At 44.2% G+C, this 16,363-nt stretch overlaps 1 protein-coding gene across 1 annotated transcript in view; it reads left to right on the top strand.

Annotated features, from left to right (window-relative positions):
- Positions 1-1,932: 1,932 nt before the first annotated feature.
- The window catches only part of QSOX2 (quiescin sulfhydryl oxidase 2), a 29,372-nt gene continuing 14,941 nt past the window's right edge, over positions 1,933-16,363 (top strand). Inside the window, exons 1-7 of the mRNA XM_007438150.3 lie at positions 1,933-2,295; positions 9,351-9,451; positions 11,135-11,183; positions 11,607-11,715; positions 12,930-13,020; positions 14,472-14,617; positions 16,161-16,301. Of these exons, the coding sequence (XP_007438212.2) occupies positions 2,019-2,295; positions 9,351-9,451; positions 11,135-11,183; positions 11,607-11,715; positions 12,930-13,020; positions 14,472-14,617; positions 16,161-16,301 (914 nt within the window). The 5' untranslated portion in view covers positions 1,933-2,018. The remainder of the gene's footprint in view (positions 2,296-9,350; positions 9,452-11,134; positions 11,184-11,606; positions 11,716-12,929; positions 13,021-14,471; positions 14,618-16,160; positions 16,302-16,363) is intronic.

Here is a 16,363-nt window from a genome sequence, read left to right as displayed (position 1 = left end):
CTCTTTCAGCTAGCTGAGCGACACAGACCAGCATTAAAGCAAGTCAGTGCCATTTATAGGATCCCTATCCACACCTTTAAACATTTTCCCCTTTGGGAAATCACACACAGCATGCTGGCTGGGGGATTCTGGGAAGTCCACACATCTTAAAGTTGCCAAGTTGAGAAACACTGCTGTAAACCGACTCTTACAACTGGGCAAACTGTTCATGTCCAAGAACCAGGCGTAGATGTTAAACAGTGTGCTCTTCACAGCACCTCAACAGATGGAGCTGGTTCAGGACCCAAAGGAGAACCAGATTCATTTGACATTCAAGTTAAAGCAAGTCAGCGCCATTCCTATGATCCCTGTCCACACCTACAAACATTTTCCCCTTTGGGAAATCACACACAAGGCTGGGGGTCCAGGGTCTGCACATCTGGCACGGTAAGCATCCGGGCCCTTCAGCTGCCTGCCGATTTCGAAGCACAAAAAATTTGCCTTTCTCATTCTCAAGCAGGCTTGTTCGTGCCGAGAAAGCAGGACTGGGAGAAAGAAACTCTGGATTAGGGGCATTTGTGGGGTGTAAAAAAAGTCAAGGTTGTGGCGGCGATTGTGATGCTGAAGCCCTTCCTCTTTTTTACAGGCATTGTGGGTTTAAGGGGCTGTGCTTCCTTTGCACAATCACGGCCACCATCTTGACTTTTTTGACTCTGGCCCTGGGTGCCCCGAAGGCAAATGAGGGATGATGGGGTTCAAAGCACACCCCTCCAGAGCTTGTAGAGGTCAAAGAAGGCCAGCTGTCTCTTAGATCCTGGTAAATTCAAATTTCAGGATAGAAATGGAGAGGGGAATTATAGCTGCTTAAAAAAAAAATAAAATTAAGAGGTTTTGGGATGTTGCGTGATAGAAACAAGGCCCTTTAGGACGGATTGGTCTGGCAGCCAGGCCGCGGAAAGGAAGGCCTTTGCTCCAAAGTGAGGGCCCTGATGGGGAGGGAAACTCGTGCACACAAAATACGGCAGACACATTAAACACCGGGGGCCACAACTGCCCGATGCACTTGACAGTGACAGCAGATATATCGCCCTGCTCTGTCAGTGGCAAGGCTTCAATATCAAGATTATTCTTACTTCAAGGTCTATTTTTTTTTTTTTTTTGCCGTGGTTTTGATCAATATTAACCTCTTGGGTCAATAAATCTTAGTACGAGCCTCAAGAGAAGTCATTAGCTTTCATAGAAAATGATTATTTCTCAGTTAAACTCTGCATTTAATTTTCCAGTAATCCATCTTTTTCAGGCTGTCCCCGCAGCAGGAGAGCGGCCACGGCAAAGGGGGACTCCTGGAAGAGGTAAAGGGAGCCCCATTTTCCTGCCCCTGGTTTGGGTTTGCTTAGGTTCATTTACAGGGAAGGAAGGAAGGAAGGAAAGGGAAAGGGAAGGGAAGGGAAGGAGGAAGGATGGACATGGGAATGAGAAGAAAGAAGGAAAGAAAGGGAGAAGAGGAAGAGGAAGAAAAGGAGGAAATAGAAGGAGAGGGAGAGGGGAAGGAAGAAAGGAATAAGGGAGGGAAGGAAGAGAGAAAGGGGAAAAAGGAGTGATGTAAAAGGGGAGAGAGAGGCAGAAGGCTAGGAGGAAGCCAGGCTGGAAGGGCAGGGGATTAGGGGCTCTGAAGTCCATGGCCTCTGATTCCCAGCCCTCCAAGCCTGGCCGGGACTCAGAGACTGAAGTCCAGCCCTACTGCGAGGCACAGTTCACACAACCTTCCGCTGGGCCAGACTTCGCCTCCCGTGTTTCCCGGCCGGCCCGGATCTTGAAAGCCAACACAACGGAGGGCGCCCGGTTGACGGAAGGTCCAGCCTCCCAGACGGGAAGGCGTGGCTGGCCGAGAAGCCACGCCCCCTTGGCCGCCTCCGCTGCTGATTGCGCGGGGAGTAGGGGGCGGGGCGAGGCGGCGGGCCCGCCCCCGTCTCCAGGGCCGGCGGCCCGTTGCTAAGGGAGGCCTCCTGGCCTGTGTCGCCCGGCCTTCCGGACCGGTCATGGCGGCGGCAGCGGCGGCGGCCTCCTGCCGGGGGCCCCTCGGGCCGCGGCGGGCGCTGCTCTGGCTCTTGGCGCTGCTGGCGGTGGCGGCGCCGCCGGCCGGGGCGCGGCTGTACCAGGCCGGCGTGGACCCGGTGTGGGTGCTGGAGGCCGGCACGGTGCGGGAGGCGCTGCGGGATGCGGCCTCGGCCTGGCTGGTGCAGTTTTACTCCTCGTCCTGCGGACACTGCGTGGCCTTCGCGCCCACCTGGCGCGCCTTGGCGGGGGACGTCCACGGTGAGCCGGGGGCTGGGGATGATGGGAGAGGAAGTCCAACCCCCCCTTGGGGAAGGGATCCCTTCTGCACAGCCTGCCTTCCCCAACAGGGCGTCCTCATTCCCATCATCCCCAGCCTGGGGCTGAGGGATGATGGAGGCATCGCCCTTGAGGGCGCCCTGTTCGGGAAGCAGGGCTGAGAAGTCAGATTTATGGAAAGGCTTAATTACAACTTTATGGAAAGGGTTTGATTGCAGAATGATCCTGGAATGTATGTATTTTTGCACCCCATTTCTTGGATGGTGCACTGAGGCCTCCTTGATCCCTTTGATCTTTCTTCCAACTGGTTCTGGACCCCACGGAGAGCTTGCAACCATTTGCCCAATAAGGAGCGTCATTTGCAAACTGAGAGAGTTTGCAAACTCTTCTTCTCGCTACCAGACTTGTAATTCCATGATAAGGACCGAATTCTCCAGTCTCTTCAGGCAACCTTCCTTGGTTACCCTCCAGAATTGGTGGCCTTCAACTCCCATCGTCCCCCAATTGGAGGAGTGATGGGATTAGAAAGCCATTTCCTCTGGAGAGTATCCATCTGCAGAAGGATGCTCCGCAGCTTCTTTGTGAGCAAAGCTAGATCTTGTGTCCATTGATTGGGAGGACCCTGTGAAGTGGTGGAGCAGATCCTTGAGATGCAAAGATGGTACAACTGAGGCCCAGAATTCTGGGTAGATCAGTGAGATGACCTCTGGTTGGCGAGGGCAACCTTGAAGGATATGGGCTTTGTTGGTATAAGATGTTCTTCTGCTTTCTTATCAGGGTAAGTCCCATGGTTGGGACCAGAGTGAGAAACTTGTAGACCTCTTAAGATGGCTGAACTACAGTTCACCATTGGCCATGCTGGTGAGGCTGTTGGGAGTTGTAGTTCAACACGTTCTGAAGGCTCCCATGCTCTTCATCCTTTGATTGAATGATTGATTGATTGATTGATTATGTACCATCAAGTTGGTATTGACTCTTAGCAACCACATAGATTTTCTCCAGGATGATCTTACTGTATTTTGCATATTTTTGTTAAGTTCAGTTCCTAGCATCTTCATGTCACTGAAAAACTAGCTTCCAGAAGAAGGTAGATACTGATTCTATATTACTAAATTATTACCCATCCAAAGAACTTTGGGGATATTTGGCCCCTTTTCAGGGCTGAATTGCATCATGAATGACTTCTGTCCAATGAGAAAAGAACAAGTAATTTTGAGATAATATCTCAGAAGCTGAGAAGGGTGGCATATTTTCTAAACAATCTAAGGCAACGTGTCAATACTGATGTTTGAGACTGGTTTTGTGTGTTCAGCTGAGTAGGGACGTTTGCGTGCTCTTTGCAACAACACATTCTTTCCACATTCCCTCTAGTTTGTAGTGGCTTAAAAGGAGCAGACAGTGGAAGACTTTGTGGGGATATATTGTATTTGCCATGGGAAACTCCCAGACTTGCGCAATGGAGAAATCCCTGAAGTCTCAAAACCTTGCTTGAAGAAGGTTTGGAATTTAGCAGCTAGTCCTTCAGGTTTGGCAGCCACTTTTGCTAAAAGATGTGCCTTGTGTAAAGCAAGAGCGTAGGAAGCTTGCCTCTTGCAGTCAGTAAACACGCTATCCTAACACATTAGTCACAATCCCAACACACTTGGTTGGCCTCAAGTTGGGGAAAGTAGATTTACTTGAGCCAATGTACTGCATTTGTATGACTCTGAGCCATAAACTAACCCCAGGGGAACTAGTAGGCCTCTTCAGCTCAGGGGTGAGCCTTGCTGACACTCTCTAAGGCAGTGTTTCTCAACCTTAGCCATTTTAAGATGTGTGGACCAACTCCCAGGATTCCCCAGCCAGCATGGCTGGCTGGGGAATCCTGGGAGTTGAAGTCCGCACATCTTAAAATGGCTAAGGTTGAGAAAAGACTGCTCTAAGGCTTCAGATGGATCTTTTCTAGTCTTGGCTGGAAGTTGCAGGAATTGCGGCTGAAACCTGCGTACAGAAACATGTCCCTCAAGATGCACTTGCCTCTGAAAGCTTTAGCCAAGGTAACTGTGGAAGGAATTAAATGCGGTGTATAATTCTTTGCTTACAGGCTGTTTAGGGCAGTATTTTGCTCTCTGTTAACCCTGCAGATTCAGCTGCCCATTTAAAAGTCTGCTGTATACCTGTAAAGAGATGGTGAAGCATCCAGAGATAATTAAATCGCTCCATCTTGGTAGGACTTCTAGCTAACTACGGTTTTGCTATGTTTGCATTATAAGCTACCGGGCAAAACAGTGTGGGCAGGTGGATGTGAGGAGAACATGACAGTTTTGCAAAGAGCAGAGGATTTAACTGACTTCTTTATACATTGGAACCGCAGCACTGGAAAGTAATCTGTATGTAAAACCACATGTGAACACATCTGTAGTTGTTATAAAGCTCTCATTTCAGTTTTAATTGGGGAGTTAAAGTGCTGATGCATTTCAGGACAGAAACAATTACCAAATTCCTGTTCTGAGTGGGTGTTCTTGACAGAAGATACATTTCCAGGGTATTCCATTCCCCGTTGTGGAATTCCCATCTGGTTTTAAATGGAAGCGCTTCCTGGTTCCCTTTCTAGCACAATCATTCACATATATACTTCAAAAGAAGTCCAGATGAGTTTGTTAAGGCTTCCGACTGAATCGGAATGGGATTTGCGGAAAAGAAAACAGAAGAAACTTGTTAGTTTAACACTCAAATATCAAAGTAAAAGTGGTCCGTGCAAGTGAAAACATATGTCCTGTTATCTTACAGATTCTTACTTGCTGGAGGCATAACATTGTTTGTTTTAGCCTCTTGTCCTTGTATTACTGTTGTTCTTCTGATGCCTGAAACGAGGCCAAACCACGTATAGAGCTATCTCAGCCAGGAATGATATTCAGTACAGAGAAAAACAGAGCTCTTTCATTTTTGATCAGTGGAGTTTCTAAGCAAACAGTCTTCTTGATAATTAAACTGCTTCTTCTTGAATGCTGTAGGACATTAAAAATACAACACACTTTAACACGATTATAGAGCCAAGTATGGTTATGGTCTTTGAAAATGTTAATGAACCGATTGAGAGTTTCTTATGTTGTCATAGTTTGCTTTCTTACAATTGAAATCTGTACTGATAAGGCAAAGCAGCTGTACAGCTATGTAGATTTCTCACATCTTGGGACATAACCTTTAATATACCTGCTCTCGTGTACACTGATGATCTTCCATAACTTTAGAGATAAATATTTTAATATTAAATCTTGTGCCCAGGGTAAATTACACAGTTTTAATACCTACACATTTAATGCAATAATTCTCTCCTTTCATGGGGAATACCTCCTGAGATCTTATAATGCATTACATTTACACTTTAAAGCTTTTTTTAATCTTATAATCCTAGATTTGGTATTGGATCCAGAGTCATTCAGTTACACCAACCTTATTGCAGTCAGTGGGATTTAGGTTAGTAAAAACTAGCTTTTCTCGTGCACTTTGAGAGTGAAGGTGAATTTCTCCACAAATCATACTCTCTTTGCACATACGGGCAAGTTTCCAGTTGCTAAGTCATATCCTTGGATCTTGCTCCTGGAACACTGCAGCTGCTCTCCTTAATGCATTTAATAGTCTCCCAGATTCACCTTTTCTGTGAAGTTTTGGGGCCATCCCCTGGTCTTTGTACCTTCTTTCAACCTTTTCCACCATGGCTGGCCAAATATGTTGGACCACACTTCCCATAATCCCCACCCAATATGTTTCTGGAAGTCTCCGGCTACAGCAAAATGTGAGGACAAAGCCTGGGATGTACTGAAGCGGCCATGAAGGCTGGGGATTATGGATATTCTAGTCCAGAGGACTCTGAGTTGAAGAAAGATTTGTTTCCTTTCCCCTCTGAGGCTGCCTTTGTGAATGGCCCAAACTCGCCTCCCAGCTGGCGCACTTAACCAAGTGTTTGTCTTGAGGCTGGCTTGCATTGTCGAAAGAGAAAGCATTTGCATTTCCTTTGTAAAGCTCCCTTCGCTGCAGTTGGAGGGTCCGAGCTGCGAAGGGGGGAGAACAGCAGTGCTGAATCATGAATGAAGCAGATAACCCGAAGCCAAACTTTTCAAGCTTGCGTTTTCAGCGGCAAAGTAGCTTGTTTCTATTGTGTGCTGGCCCATCTGTTCAGAGATGCTGATGGTTATCCCGGTGCCTGTTGCTTCGACAGCGTCCTGTCTACAATAGCCATTTGCAGCCGGCTCGTAAACGCTGCATCTTTTTCACAGGAAAACAAAGGGAGGGCGTTTTTTGCAGCCGTGCAAGGAACATCTGGCTTGGGGTAGATGATGCTTCTAAGTTTTTCTTCCTGTTTTTTCCAGGAAAGCAGGACTGCATTTCTTTTTAGAGTAGATTTTATTTCCCAGTGTTTTCAAAGGAGAAGAAAACATTTTCTTCCCCTCTTTCTGGCAGAGTTTAGACTTGTGACTGTTACAGAGCAGGGACAGCCCTCTTACTCACTAACAGCCCATATCAGGCTTCTTTTAAAACAGAGACATTTGCTTCAAAAGAAAGCAAACTTTCTAATTTGGATGCATTAAAAATAGCTCTTAACTAAATGCCTGCTAGTTGCCTTTAATTTCCATCTAGATGCTTGGGGCCACCTTGGGTCCTTCTTAAGGTAGAATCTGCCTTTCTTACATAGTCTAGCAGAAAGAGAATACTTTGAGTGCTGGGGGAGGCTGGGACCCCCAGGAATGACATTTCTCAGCAGCTGGTCCCTCACTCTGGGACACCGTGCCACCTGAGGGTCAGATATGCCCCCACTTTTACATCTAGGGTCATTGGAAGTTGTGGCATTTAAATCCCTCAAGAAATAAATGTTCCTGTTTGATTGTTAGAATATTGGGCTTAGACTGGTGTTTCTCAACCTTGGCAACTTTAAAATGTGTGGACTTCAACTCCCAGAATTCCCCAGCCAGCATGCTGGCTGGGGAATTCTGGGAGTTGAAGTTCACACATTTTAAAGTTGCCAGGGTTGAGAAACACTGATTAGATGAGTTCCAGGTTCGGTTTTCTGCTTGTAGGGTGGATTTGAGCCAGTCACTTTGAAGCTGACCTGAAAGCCAGGACCACATCCACTGTTCTGAAATCCCTGATGGGACAAAAGAAACTGGAGATTTCTCCATGCCAAATTTCACATGAGGTGGGGAAATGTTCCTCGTTTTATGACAAGTAAAATATTCAGAAGTAGAAAATTCGTTGCATGAAATCCTCTGCCTTAACTATGCCACCGCTCCCAAGGTTATTTGATCTCTCCCTTTTCTTGCAGATAACTGAGTCACAGTTTGTTGCTAAACATTCAGTGTCTTGCAATTCTCTACTGATCCATTTGGAGCAAGAATAAATGTGTCATCATCAGTTCGGGCGTGGTGGTGGTTTGGCTTCAGTGTTTCTTTAAAATATTTCATTTTTTTCCCCACCACCTTGGTTACAGTTTACAATTTGGAATTTCATGAAGATATATTCATCCAGGCCTGTTGTCTGTAACTTCTTCAAAAGGATGGATTAAGCTGACTCTGTAAAGCAGTGTGAAACATTGCCTGCTAATTACTGAAGGTTAAATATAGAGGCTGTTTCCATAATTCATATATGTATTTGCCAGATTTATATTCTGCCTTTTGTTTAGGAGCTCAAGGGGGCAAACATAGTTTTCCCCATAACACCAACCCTGTGAGATAGAGTGAACTGAGAGAGAGTGAGTGGCCCAAAATATTTGTCCATCTTTGGTAGGATTTGGATTTTAGTTTTGTGCATGCTGTGGTGTGATTTGCTACAACATTGATATGTTGTAGTAATATTAGCCAAGTGCCCCAATTGGATGTAAAATGTAAATTAAAGTTCTGGCTTTGGTAGTTCGATAGATTATGGGACAGAGCTGGGAATGATGCAGATTTAAGGAACAGCTGGAGTTTGTATTTTAAAAATGGGGAATTAGTTCTTATTTGTTCTTTCCTTTTACCAGCCCTAAGGATGGCCCTCCGTGCAGCCAGAAACCATCAAAGTAACAAGCAGACTTTAATGTGAACATGTTTAACCTCTTCCTCCATTTCATTTTAAGATTAGCTAAATGTATATTTCATGGCTTCAATACCAGCCAGGGTTTCTCCCCCCACCTCCTTTCCTCTCACTTGATGGTTTACCTCTGAGAATTCACATGCTTACTCACTACTTTATTATGTTTCTTGCAGGCTTAATAAAAACACTGTCCAGGGGATGCGTTTTGACATTTTTCTTAAGGACAAAGGACTCCCTTTGCTTTCTATATGTGTTTTTAGAACTTCACCGTTTAGAATGACAGAGATAACCAGGACAAATCTTAGCAAGAGTTTTTTATTGCAGGCCATGGCCACGGTGATGCGGGTCTGAAGGGAAACAGCTAATAGTCTGCCATAGGATGACTGAATCTTTTTTTGCAGGCCTAGAGTTGGATGGATGTTATACGCAGTATCATCTTCAAGTCTGGCTATAAGCAGCCTATGCTACATCTAGGCAGAATGACTTGAAAGAAAATTGCCTTCCATATAACAGCATTTACACAATAAGATACCGTCTTCCTTGAACTGTGTTTGCCTGCAATTGTCACTTCTCATATTCTTCTTTAACCTTGAGTTAAAGTTTGAGTTAAAGTTTGAGTTTGAAGTTTGAGTTAAAGTTTGAGTTTAAAGTTAACGTTTGAGTTAAAGCTGAGTTAAAGTTTGAGTTAAAGGTTGGTAAAGGTTGGCAAAAGGTATCATCACTGCTTTGACTTCTTTCTGTGATGCCTAGACTAGGTTGACTGGCCCTAAAGTGTCTGGCCATGACCTTTTGAGTCCTACATAATTCTTCTAGACTTAGATCTTCAAGGCCAGGTCTAAAACCTGTAGACGTAGATGTCTGGGAGCCAAGCTTTAAGCAGGGGAAAGTGCTTAGGAAAATGTAGGGGTGTTCCCAGATGTAGAGAACATTGGAATGGGGATGTACAAGTTCTGTGCCAAAATGTAAGGCCCTGACCCCTTGTTTTCTTTCAGAGTGGGAGCCTGCCATCAGAGTTGGTGTGCTGGATTGTGGAGACGAGAAGAACTTTGAACGGTGTAAAGAGTATGGAATTCAGTATTATCCCACTTTCAGGGTAGGCACTTCCCAGCATGCTAGGAATTCTTGTTCGATTTGGCTCCATGTAGTTTGAAATAGGTGTAGGAGGGTGCTCATTTACTCCTCATGCTCTGCACCTCTTTGATAACCTCTCTTTTTTTTGGTCAGAGCTACTAGGTGGAGTCCATGTAGGTGCTGTGGCCCTAGGTGGAGTCCACTGGCCCTGTGGCCCAGTTTCAGCTGGCAAAAACTGTTGGGCCTCGCGGTTTTGTTTGTGCTTGTTGGCTCCGTTGACTGCCACTTTTTCCATTTGGATTTGTGTGGCATGCCAGGGACTGCGCTTCCCAAACCATGGTTTGATTTGATTCCACTTACAATATTGAATTGGAATTAATTACACTGAAATGATTTCTTTCTAATCGCAAATCATAATTTTCCTCTTCTGTTTCATTCAAACTACAGTTTGCTAACAACTTTTAGATGCTCAAAAGTTTGCTAACAACTTTTAGATGCTCAAAAGTTTGCTAACAACTTTTTAGATGCTCAAAAGTTGTTGTTTAGATGCTCAAAGCCTCATGCTATATTCCCTTTTTTCACTATGAGACCAAGATCATAAATATAGATACTTCACAGGAACTAGAACATAAAAAAAGAAGGCATCATTATTGAATACATGATATTTTGGAGGGTGAGCAGCTATAACAAATAATTCCTCTTTGAATATGATATATTTATTGGTCAGCCAAAGAAAAATGTGTTGCTTGGCATCCTCTTCCATACCAAGACCTCAATTAGCTAAAAAGGAAGATAAAATATTTCTGTGGAGATACTGGATACAAAAGTATGTTGTATATATTGAATAATGCCGTATGATAGATGCTGCTCTCAGTCAGGAATAAAAATTCTGGATTCAGGCACCAGTTGCCCCTTGAAGTTAGCCTGAAAGACTGTCAGTGAACAAGATAAAACACTACTACTTTGGATTATGAAGCAAGTCATTCATAATCATCTGCTGAAAAGTTCAGCAGGATATCCCGAACAGTAATATATTTGATAGATACATTTCTAGTTAAAAATGTATCTATCCTTTGCCAAATACAGCGCATTTAATATTTTAAAATAGAATTAGGTGGGCATGGGAAGCTATCTGAACGTCATACATTAGATTGGAGACCCATTATATATAAAAGGGAAAAAAATAGCCTATGCAGAAATTGAAGATGAAAACAGGGCACTTATCTATTGAATCTTTGGAAGGGCAGACAACCAAAGGTTGATCTGACAGGTGATGCGTCTTCCAGGGCAACAGCTGTTGATGAGAACTTCAGGAGAAGAGAGAAGGATAAGAAAGGTCAAAGTCAATTTCCTGAGACAACTTTGTGTTGCCATCACAGAGTCACAGGCTGTAAGGGTCAGAGCCTTGGGACCTTAGAAATTAAATAAAGGAAGCCCTTCCAGGCTCATGCAGTACCTGAGCAAGGTTTTCTCCCTTTCTGTGTTTTGCGTTCTGTTTCAACATAGAAATGAATCAGAGGATGTGGTTATCTGTGGGTTGGTTGAGAAATGATGTATCATGTCACTTAATGTCTAGTATTACAAGTCTCCAGAGTTTGTTTTTTAAACACGTTGGTGGTTAATTATAGACTGATCTGCCTTCCTGGGTTTTATTAATTTTGGCTGTTCTAAGCAAAAACATTTCTTTTTCCCCCATCCCCTCCAGTATTTCAGAGCTTTTACCAAGCAGTTTACGGTTGGAGAAGATCAGCATGGTAAGTTAACATATCACAAAATATGTTTTCTTTCTCATAGAACATCAGTCCTAGCAACATTTGAGACTCCTGTATCTTAATCCAAAAGAAAAATGTACTTAAGGCCATGAGGGACGTTGTGTGCAGTAGCAGCTCTAAACAACCAAGCCAGTAATGAAAAGATGATTGAAATAAGGTTACATGCTGCATCCTGGCAGGAACTTCCTGGGCATCTCTATCTTGGAATATTCTACTTGGAGAAGCTTTAAAGAGTCAGGTAGCTCTAAGTAATTCAGAGACCTGGTTCTTTGCTGCTGTGTGCTGCAAAGCCCCAGTTGACCAGAGGACATTTGCAGGAGGGATAAGTAGAGAGCCTTGCCAGGTGGCAAGAAAGGCTTTAGTTGGGAATACGTCCAAAGGTGCATTTGTTTTCTCTTTCCTTAGCGAGCTCAAGTCGGGATCCTCAGGCCATCCGCAAGACGATTATTGATTTTCTGCAGAACCATTCCCGAGAAGCAAAACCGCCGGCTTGTCCTGCTTTGGAATCAACCGCGTGAGTCCCTTGTGTGCATCTAAGCACTATGTGGGAAGGGCGCTAAAAAGAAGAGGTTCAGAACAATTAAAACTCCCTAAATGTTTGGCATCCTGTTCTGATTGCAATATGGTTGCCAGAGCTCCCACATGTAGAACAGAGCAGAGCAGTGTTGTGTAAAGTGTGGCCCTCGGTTCCCTGGGGGTCCCCCAAGACCCTCTCAGAGGTCTGCAAAATCAAAATTATCTGCCAGCCTATGTTGAAAAAGAATGCAATATTAAAATCCCATTGAACAATTGTGAGGAGTAGCGATGTCAGTGAATGTGTCAATTTTAATTTTTAATATGGTAAATACAGTATTGATAAGTATGGCCCATAGAAACCCAAGTTCTTTTGGGGTCCTCCACGTTTTTTACAAGTGGTAAGAGGTGTTGAGCGAAAGAAAGTTTAAGACACACTGGAGTAGAGGAACTGGGGATCTGCGAAGCTTCGTGGAAGGCCCATGAACGGGATTTCATTTGGTTTGGGGTGTTAAGAAAAGATCCTGTCCAGATGTTGGTCGGTTGGCTTTGCATTCTGCATATGAGAAGAGGGCTCACCTTCAAGGTGATGATGACCACAATAATCATAATGATTTATTCAATTTGTAAAACCATCTAATTGAAAGTGACTCAAGACAGCATATAGTCAGTTTAAACACATCGTAAAAAACACGGTGGGGCCACTACAATTACAACAGCACGTCATGGAATACCCACTGATTTCAAGATTTCTTTTGTTGTTTATTTGTTTATTACAATTACATATTTCCTGTTTTTCAAGATAATAATTCTCCCAAAGGAAGCTGTGCAAGCCCTTATGAATAAAAGCCCAATACATGTTATTTAGAAACATAGAAAGTTCTAGAGCAGTTCTGAAGGACAGTTGATGGTAATGGGCTGTGGGAAATCTATAGTGGTCACTTTCTGCCTTCTGCTCCCTCTTTATTAGAATTCCCACAATCCACCAAGAACAGCTTATGATTTTTTAGCAGAAGAGTCTATCCTGTCCTTTCTCCCACAGGTTTTCTTAACTAAAACCACAAAAAGTGTAAAAAGCCATTTCATAATTTCTGTTGCTTGACAGTGTGTGAGTTGGAAACCCTTATAGATAAGCCAAGGATGTCTTCAAAGATAAACCAGTAGATGTCTTCTCACCTTATCTGTCCAGTGATTCTTTCATTATTTTCTTAACAGGCCAGAAGAAGTGCTTTCCCTTTTCAATAAACGCAGTCAGCATTACACCGCGGTTATTTTTGAGAGTGGGAGCTCGTATATTGGGCGAGAGGTAATGCAAGCTTGAAAAGTTCTGTGCTTTTGAAGTAACTGTTGTTGTTTTTTTTTGTCTGCGCTCAGTCATTGCTGACCCTGCAGTGACTGCCTGGACGAGTCCTTGCAGTTTTCAAGGCAACTGTTTTTCGGAAGTGGTTTGCCAGAGCCTCCTTCCTAGGGCAGAGCCCAGCTGGCGAGCGCAGGAGGCGGGGTTTCCGTTGCTTCGCACCCTTTTCGGGTGCGTGCGGTTTTTCACGCTTACCGGCAACTGCTCCCCACTCCTTTTGCAAGGCGCCGCCAGCATTTTTCCTCCCACCAGAGTGAGAGTCCCCATTTATCTACTCACGTGCATTTTCGAACTGTTGGGTTGACAGGAACTGGGGAGGAAACAGGAGCTCACCCTGCTAACGCGAAGGCTGGACTCGAACCGCCGAAGCGTCGACCATTTCTGGCCGGCAACTTTCAGCGTCATTAAGCCGCTGCGCCACCACGTCCCCTGAAGTAACCGTGGCTTAAGTCTATTTTTATGTACCTCTGTTTGGAATGAACTCTCTGCAAGCCTTCCAGCCTTTACTCTGCAAGCATGGAAGAAAGACAAAATAATTTGGCTTCTGACCAACCTCACTCTTCATCAGACTCTTAAGTGAGGTTGAGGTCAGAAGACAGTTAATTTTTTTATAAAGCTCATTTCTGGAGCTGTCCAGCTCTAGAACACCAGAGCGGTTTACAAATTAAGAAAGGAAGAAATATTGCCCTATCAAGAAAGACAATAGTCGCCCAGAGGAAATGATAAAAACCCACAGCCATATTTTCATTTAAGCCTTGGCTGTGAAATGCAAAATCGCAAGAGTAGTTGGGTTGTATCCTGCTGCTGTTTTATTTCTAAAATGCTAAGTTTGATAAGTTCAACAATTGAACGTTTTCTGAATCCTTCATTAAGACTCCCCAGTGCCAGATTGCTGAGACAAAAGAATGTATGCCCTATTTCAGACTTGATTTCCAAATGCAAGAAATAGAAAATTCCAAATCACCCACCTGTAATGAAATCAAAGTCTTGTTCTCTGTTTCTAGTCCTCAGTCTTGCGTTAGATCACGTGCAGGCAAAAAGTTCGGAGGATTGAAAAAGAGAAGTGAATAGAAGCTGGAACTTCTTGTAGACTTTATGTCCTTGTAGTAAGTTATATTTTTTCCCTAAGAATCATCTCCTGGCCAATGCATCTTTATCAGTTTGCCAAAAATTGTATCAGCAGCTCAGGGCTGCAGGCCTAGGCAATTACTTGCAAATAAATCCTATTTGAATGTAGTGAGATTGACTTCCAGCTAAGCATGGGAGGGCTCTTAATTTTCTTTCTCGACTCTAAGTGCCAATCTTTGTGAAGCTGGGTGCAGCCTGCTTGCTCTCTCTGAGCAAATTTTGCTTCTGGTGGCAGCAGTAGCCCTGGTCACTCTGTATGTTTTCCCACCCAGGTGATCTTGGATCTGAGCCAGTATGAAAACATTGCTGTAAAGCGAGTTCTAAATTCCGAGGCAGCTTTTCTTGAAAAACTTGGTATTCCTTCAGTCCCTTCATTGTACCTGACTTATCCCAATGGATCCCATGGACTAATCAACATGTAAGTCTTGATGAATGGGAGCTTTTAGGCCCTGCTGTTGGGAGGCCTTGGCGTAGCTCCAAGGTCGTCTTCTTCTTAGGTAGCTCCAGATACAATGGGCAAAGCTACAACAGGTGGTCTGCTGGGGGGTGTGATGTAGGATAGCCATTATAATGAAATGGGAGCTTGTTTGCGCCTGTGCTGGAGAAACTTCCCCCAAATGCAGCCACTGTGCAAAACTCTGTAAAACATGGGTCAGCTCATGATTTATGAAGCTGTCAGTTAGTTGCTTTAATGCAGTGTTTCTCAACCTCGGCAGCTTGAAGATGTGTGGACTTCAACTCCTAGAATTCCCCAGCCAACTATGTTGGCTGGGGAATTCTGGGAGTTGAAGTCCACACATCTTCAAGCTGCCGAGGTTGGGAAACACTGCTTTAATGTCTTCAGTGTATCACTTTGTACTTCTCTTGGAGAAGGTCTGTCTGTGTGGCCGTCAAGAGTTGACGATAACTTGATGGCACATAGTCAATCATCACTTGGTAGAGGAAGGTCAAAATCCTCTTTAGACTACAAAAACATTATGGAATCTCACCCAAAGGCCTCAGCATTTCCTCTCCCATAAAGTTCCCCAAATCTTACAGGATCCACACGTTTCACAAGACTTTGGCAACCAGACTTCTGCTGCCCCAAAGTTTCAGCATTTGCACATGAGATTTTGGCTTTCAAATGGGATTTCGCCTATTTAAAAGTAAAAAAAAATATTTGTGGGCTGCGGTGACAGTTTGGCTACAGATATGTTGGCAGCTGTATTGCCTATCCTTGGTGTATGCAAGATGATCAGAATTCATAATAAAGTAGAATTTGGGCAACAAAAGAGAACGTGCTTTAGTAATTGATTGGGTAACACTGGTGGTTTGGAAAGTGGGTATTCCTTGGGCAAGTTGCCATCTACAGGACGTGCCAAAGGAAACAGAGGCTTGATAACATGGAGCTCTTTAGCTACCTGTATGGCAGATGGCCAGATAAATATTTGAAAGGGCCAGCTGTTATCCAGAGGATGTCAGGGGACCAACTGTAAGCGAGGAGTCTCTTGCCTTGGCAAGTGTAAAAAGGAAACCTCAGCAGAAGTGGTTGTCGTGGATGCTGAGCTGTACAAACAGGAGAAGCTGCATTTGCTGCTGTTCAAGACTCCTGCATCTGTGTGGAGCTCAGGAGTTATATTGTTCCATTCTGGGAAGCGAAACATTCAGAGGCTGCTCCCGCAGGTTCTTAGGACAGACATTGCGGCTGATTCTGGTAGATTTTGAGCAGGAATTAGGGAGCCAAGAGGCACAGAAGTTGCCTTTCTCAGTATTTTTTTTCATTAGGCTCTGCAGTCTTGGCTAGGATAAACTGAAATGTTCTGGCCCTTTTTAAACTCTTTCCTGGGAGCTATTATTGCATTTATTGGGAACCGAAAGGAACATTTCAGGGAAGCACCTGACCTCTGTAGCAACACTGTTTTTCCTCTCTGCCTGTTTAGTTTGAGTTTTTTTTAACTTTTATACTGTCCTTCCATACACAGTTTGAAGCCTCTTCGGTCTTTCTTTTCTTCCCATTTAAAGTCACTCCCTGGGGTTAGAAAGAAACTTGCTTCTCCACTTCCACTTCTCCAGCAAAACAGAGAAGAAAACGTGGACATCAAGGAATGGAAAGAGTTTGACCAGTAAGCAGTGCTGCAGTTCTCTTCCTTAGCGTATTTTTTGCAATGTTGGCTCTTTTCTTCCC

Source organism: Python bivittatus, unplaced genomic scaffold, assembly GCF_059951505.1.
Source record: "Python bivittatus isolate LINGU-HERP-01145 unplaced genomic scaffold, Pbiv_v1 ctg000160_np1212, whole genome shotgun sequence".
Lineage (NCBI taxonomy): Eukaryota > Metazoa > Chordata > Lepidosauria > Squamata > Pythonidae > Python > Python bivittatus.
The sequence above is the reverse complement of the archived record's forward strand: the minus strand, read 5'-3'. Positions and strand labels throughout refer to the sequence as shown.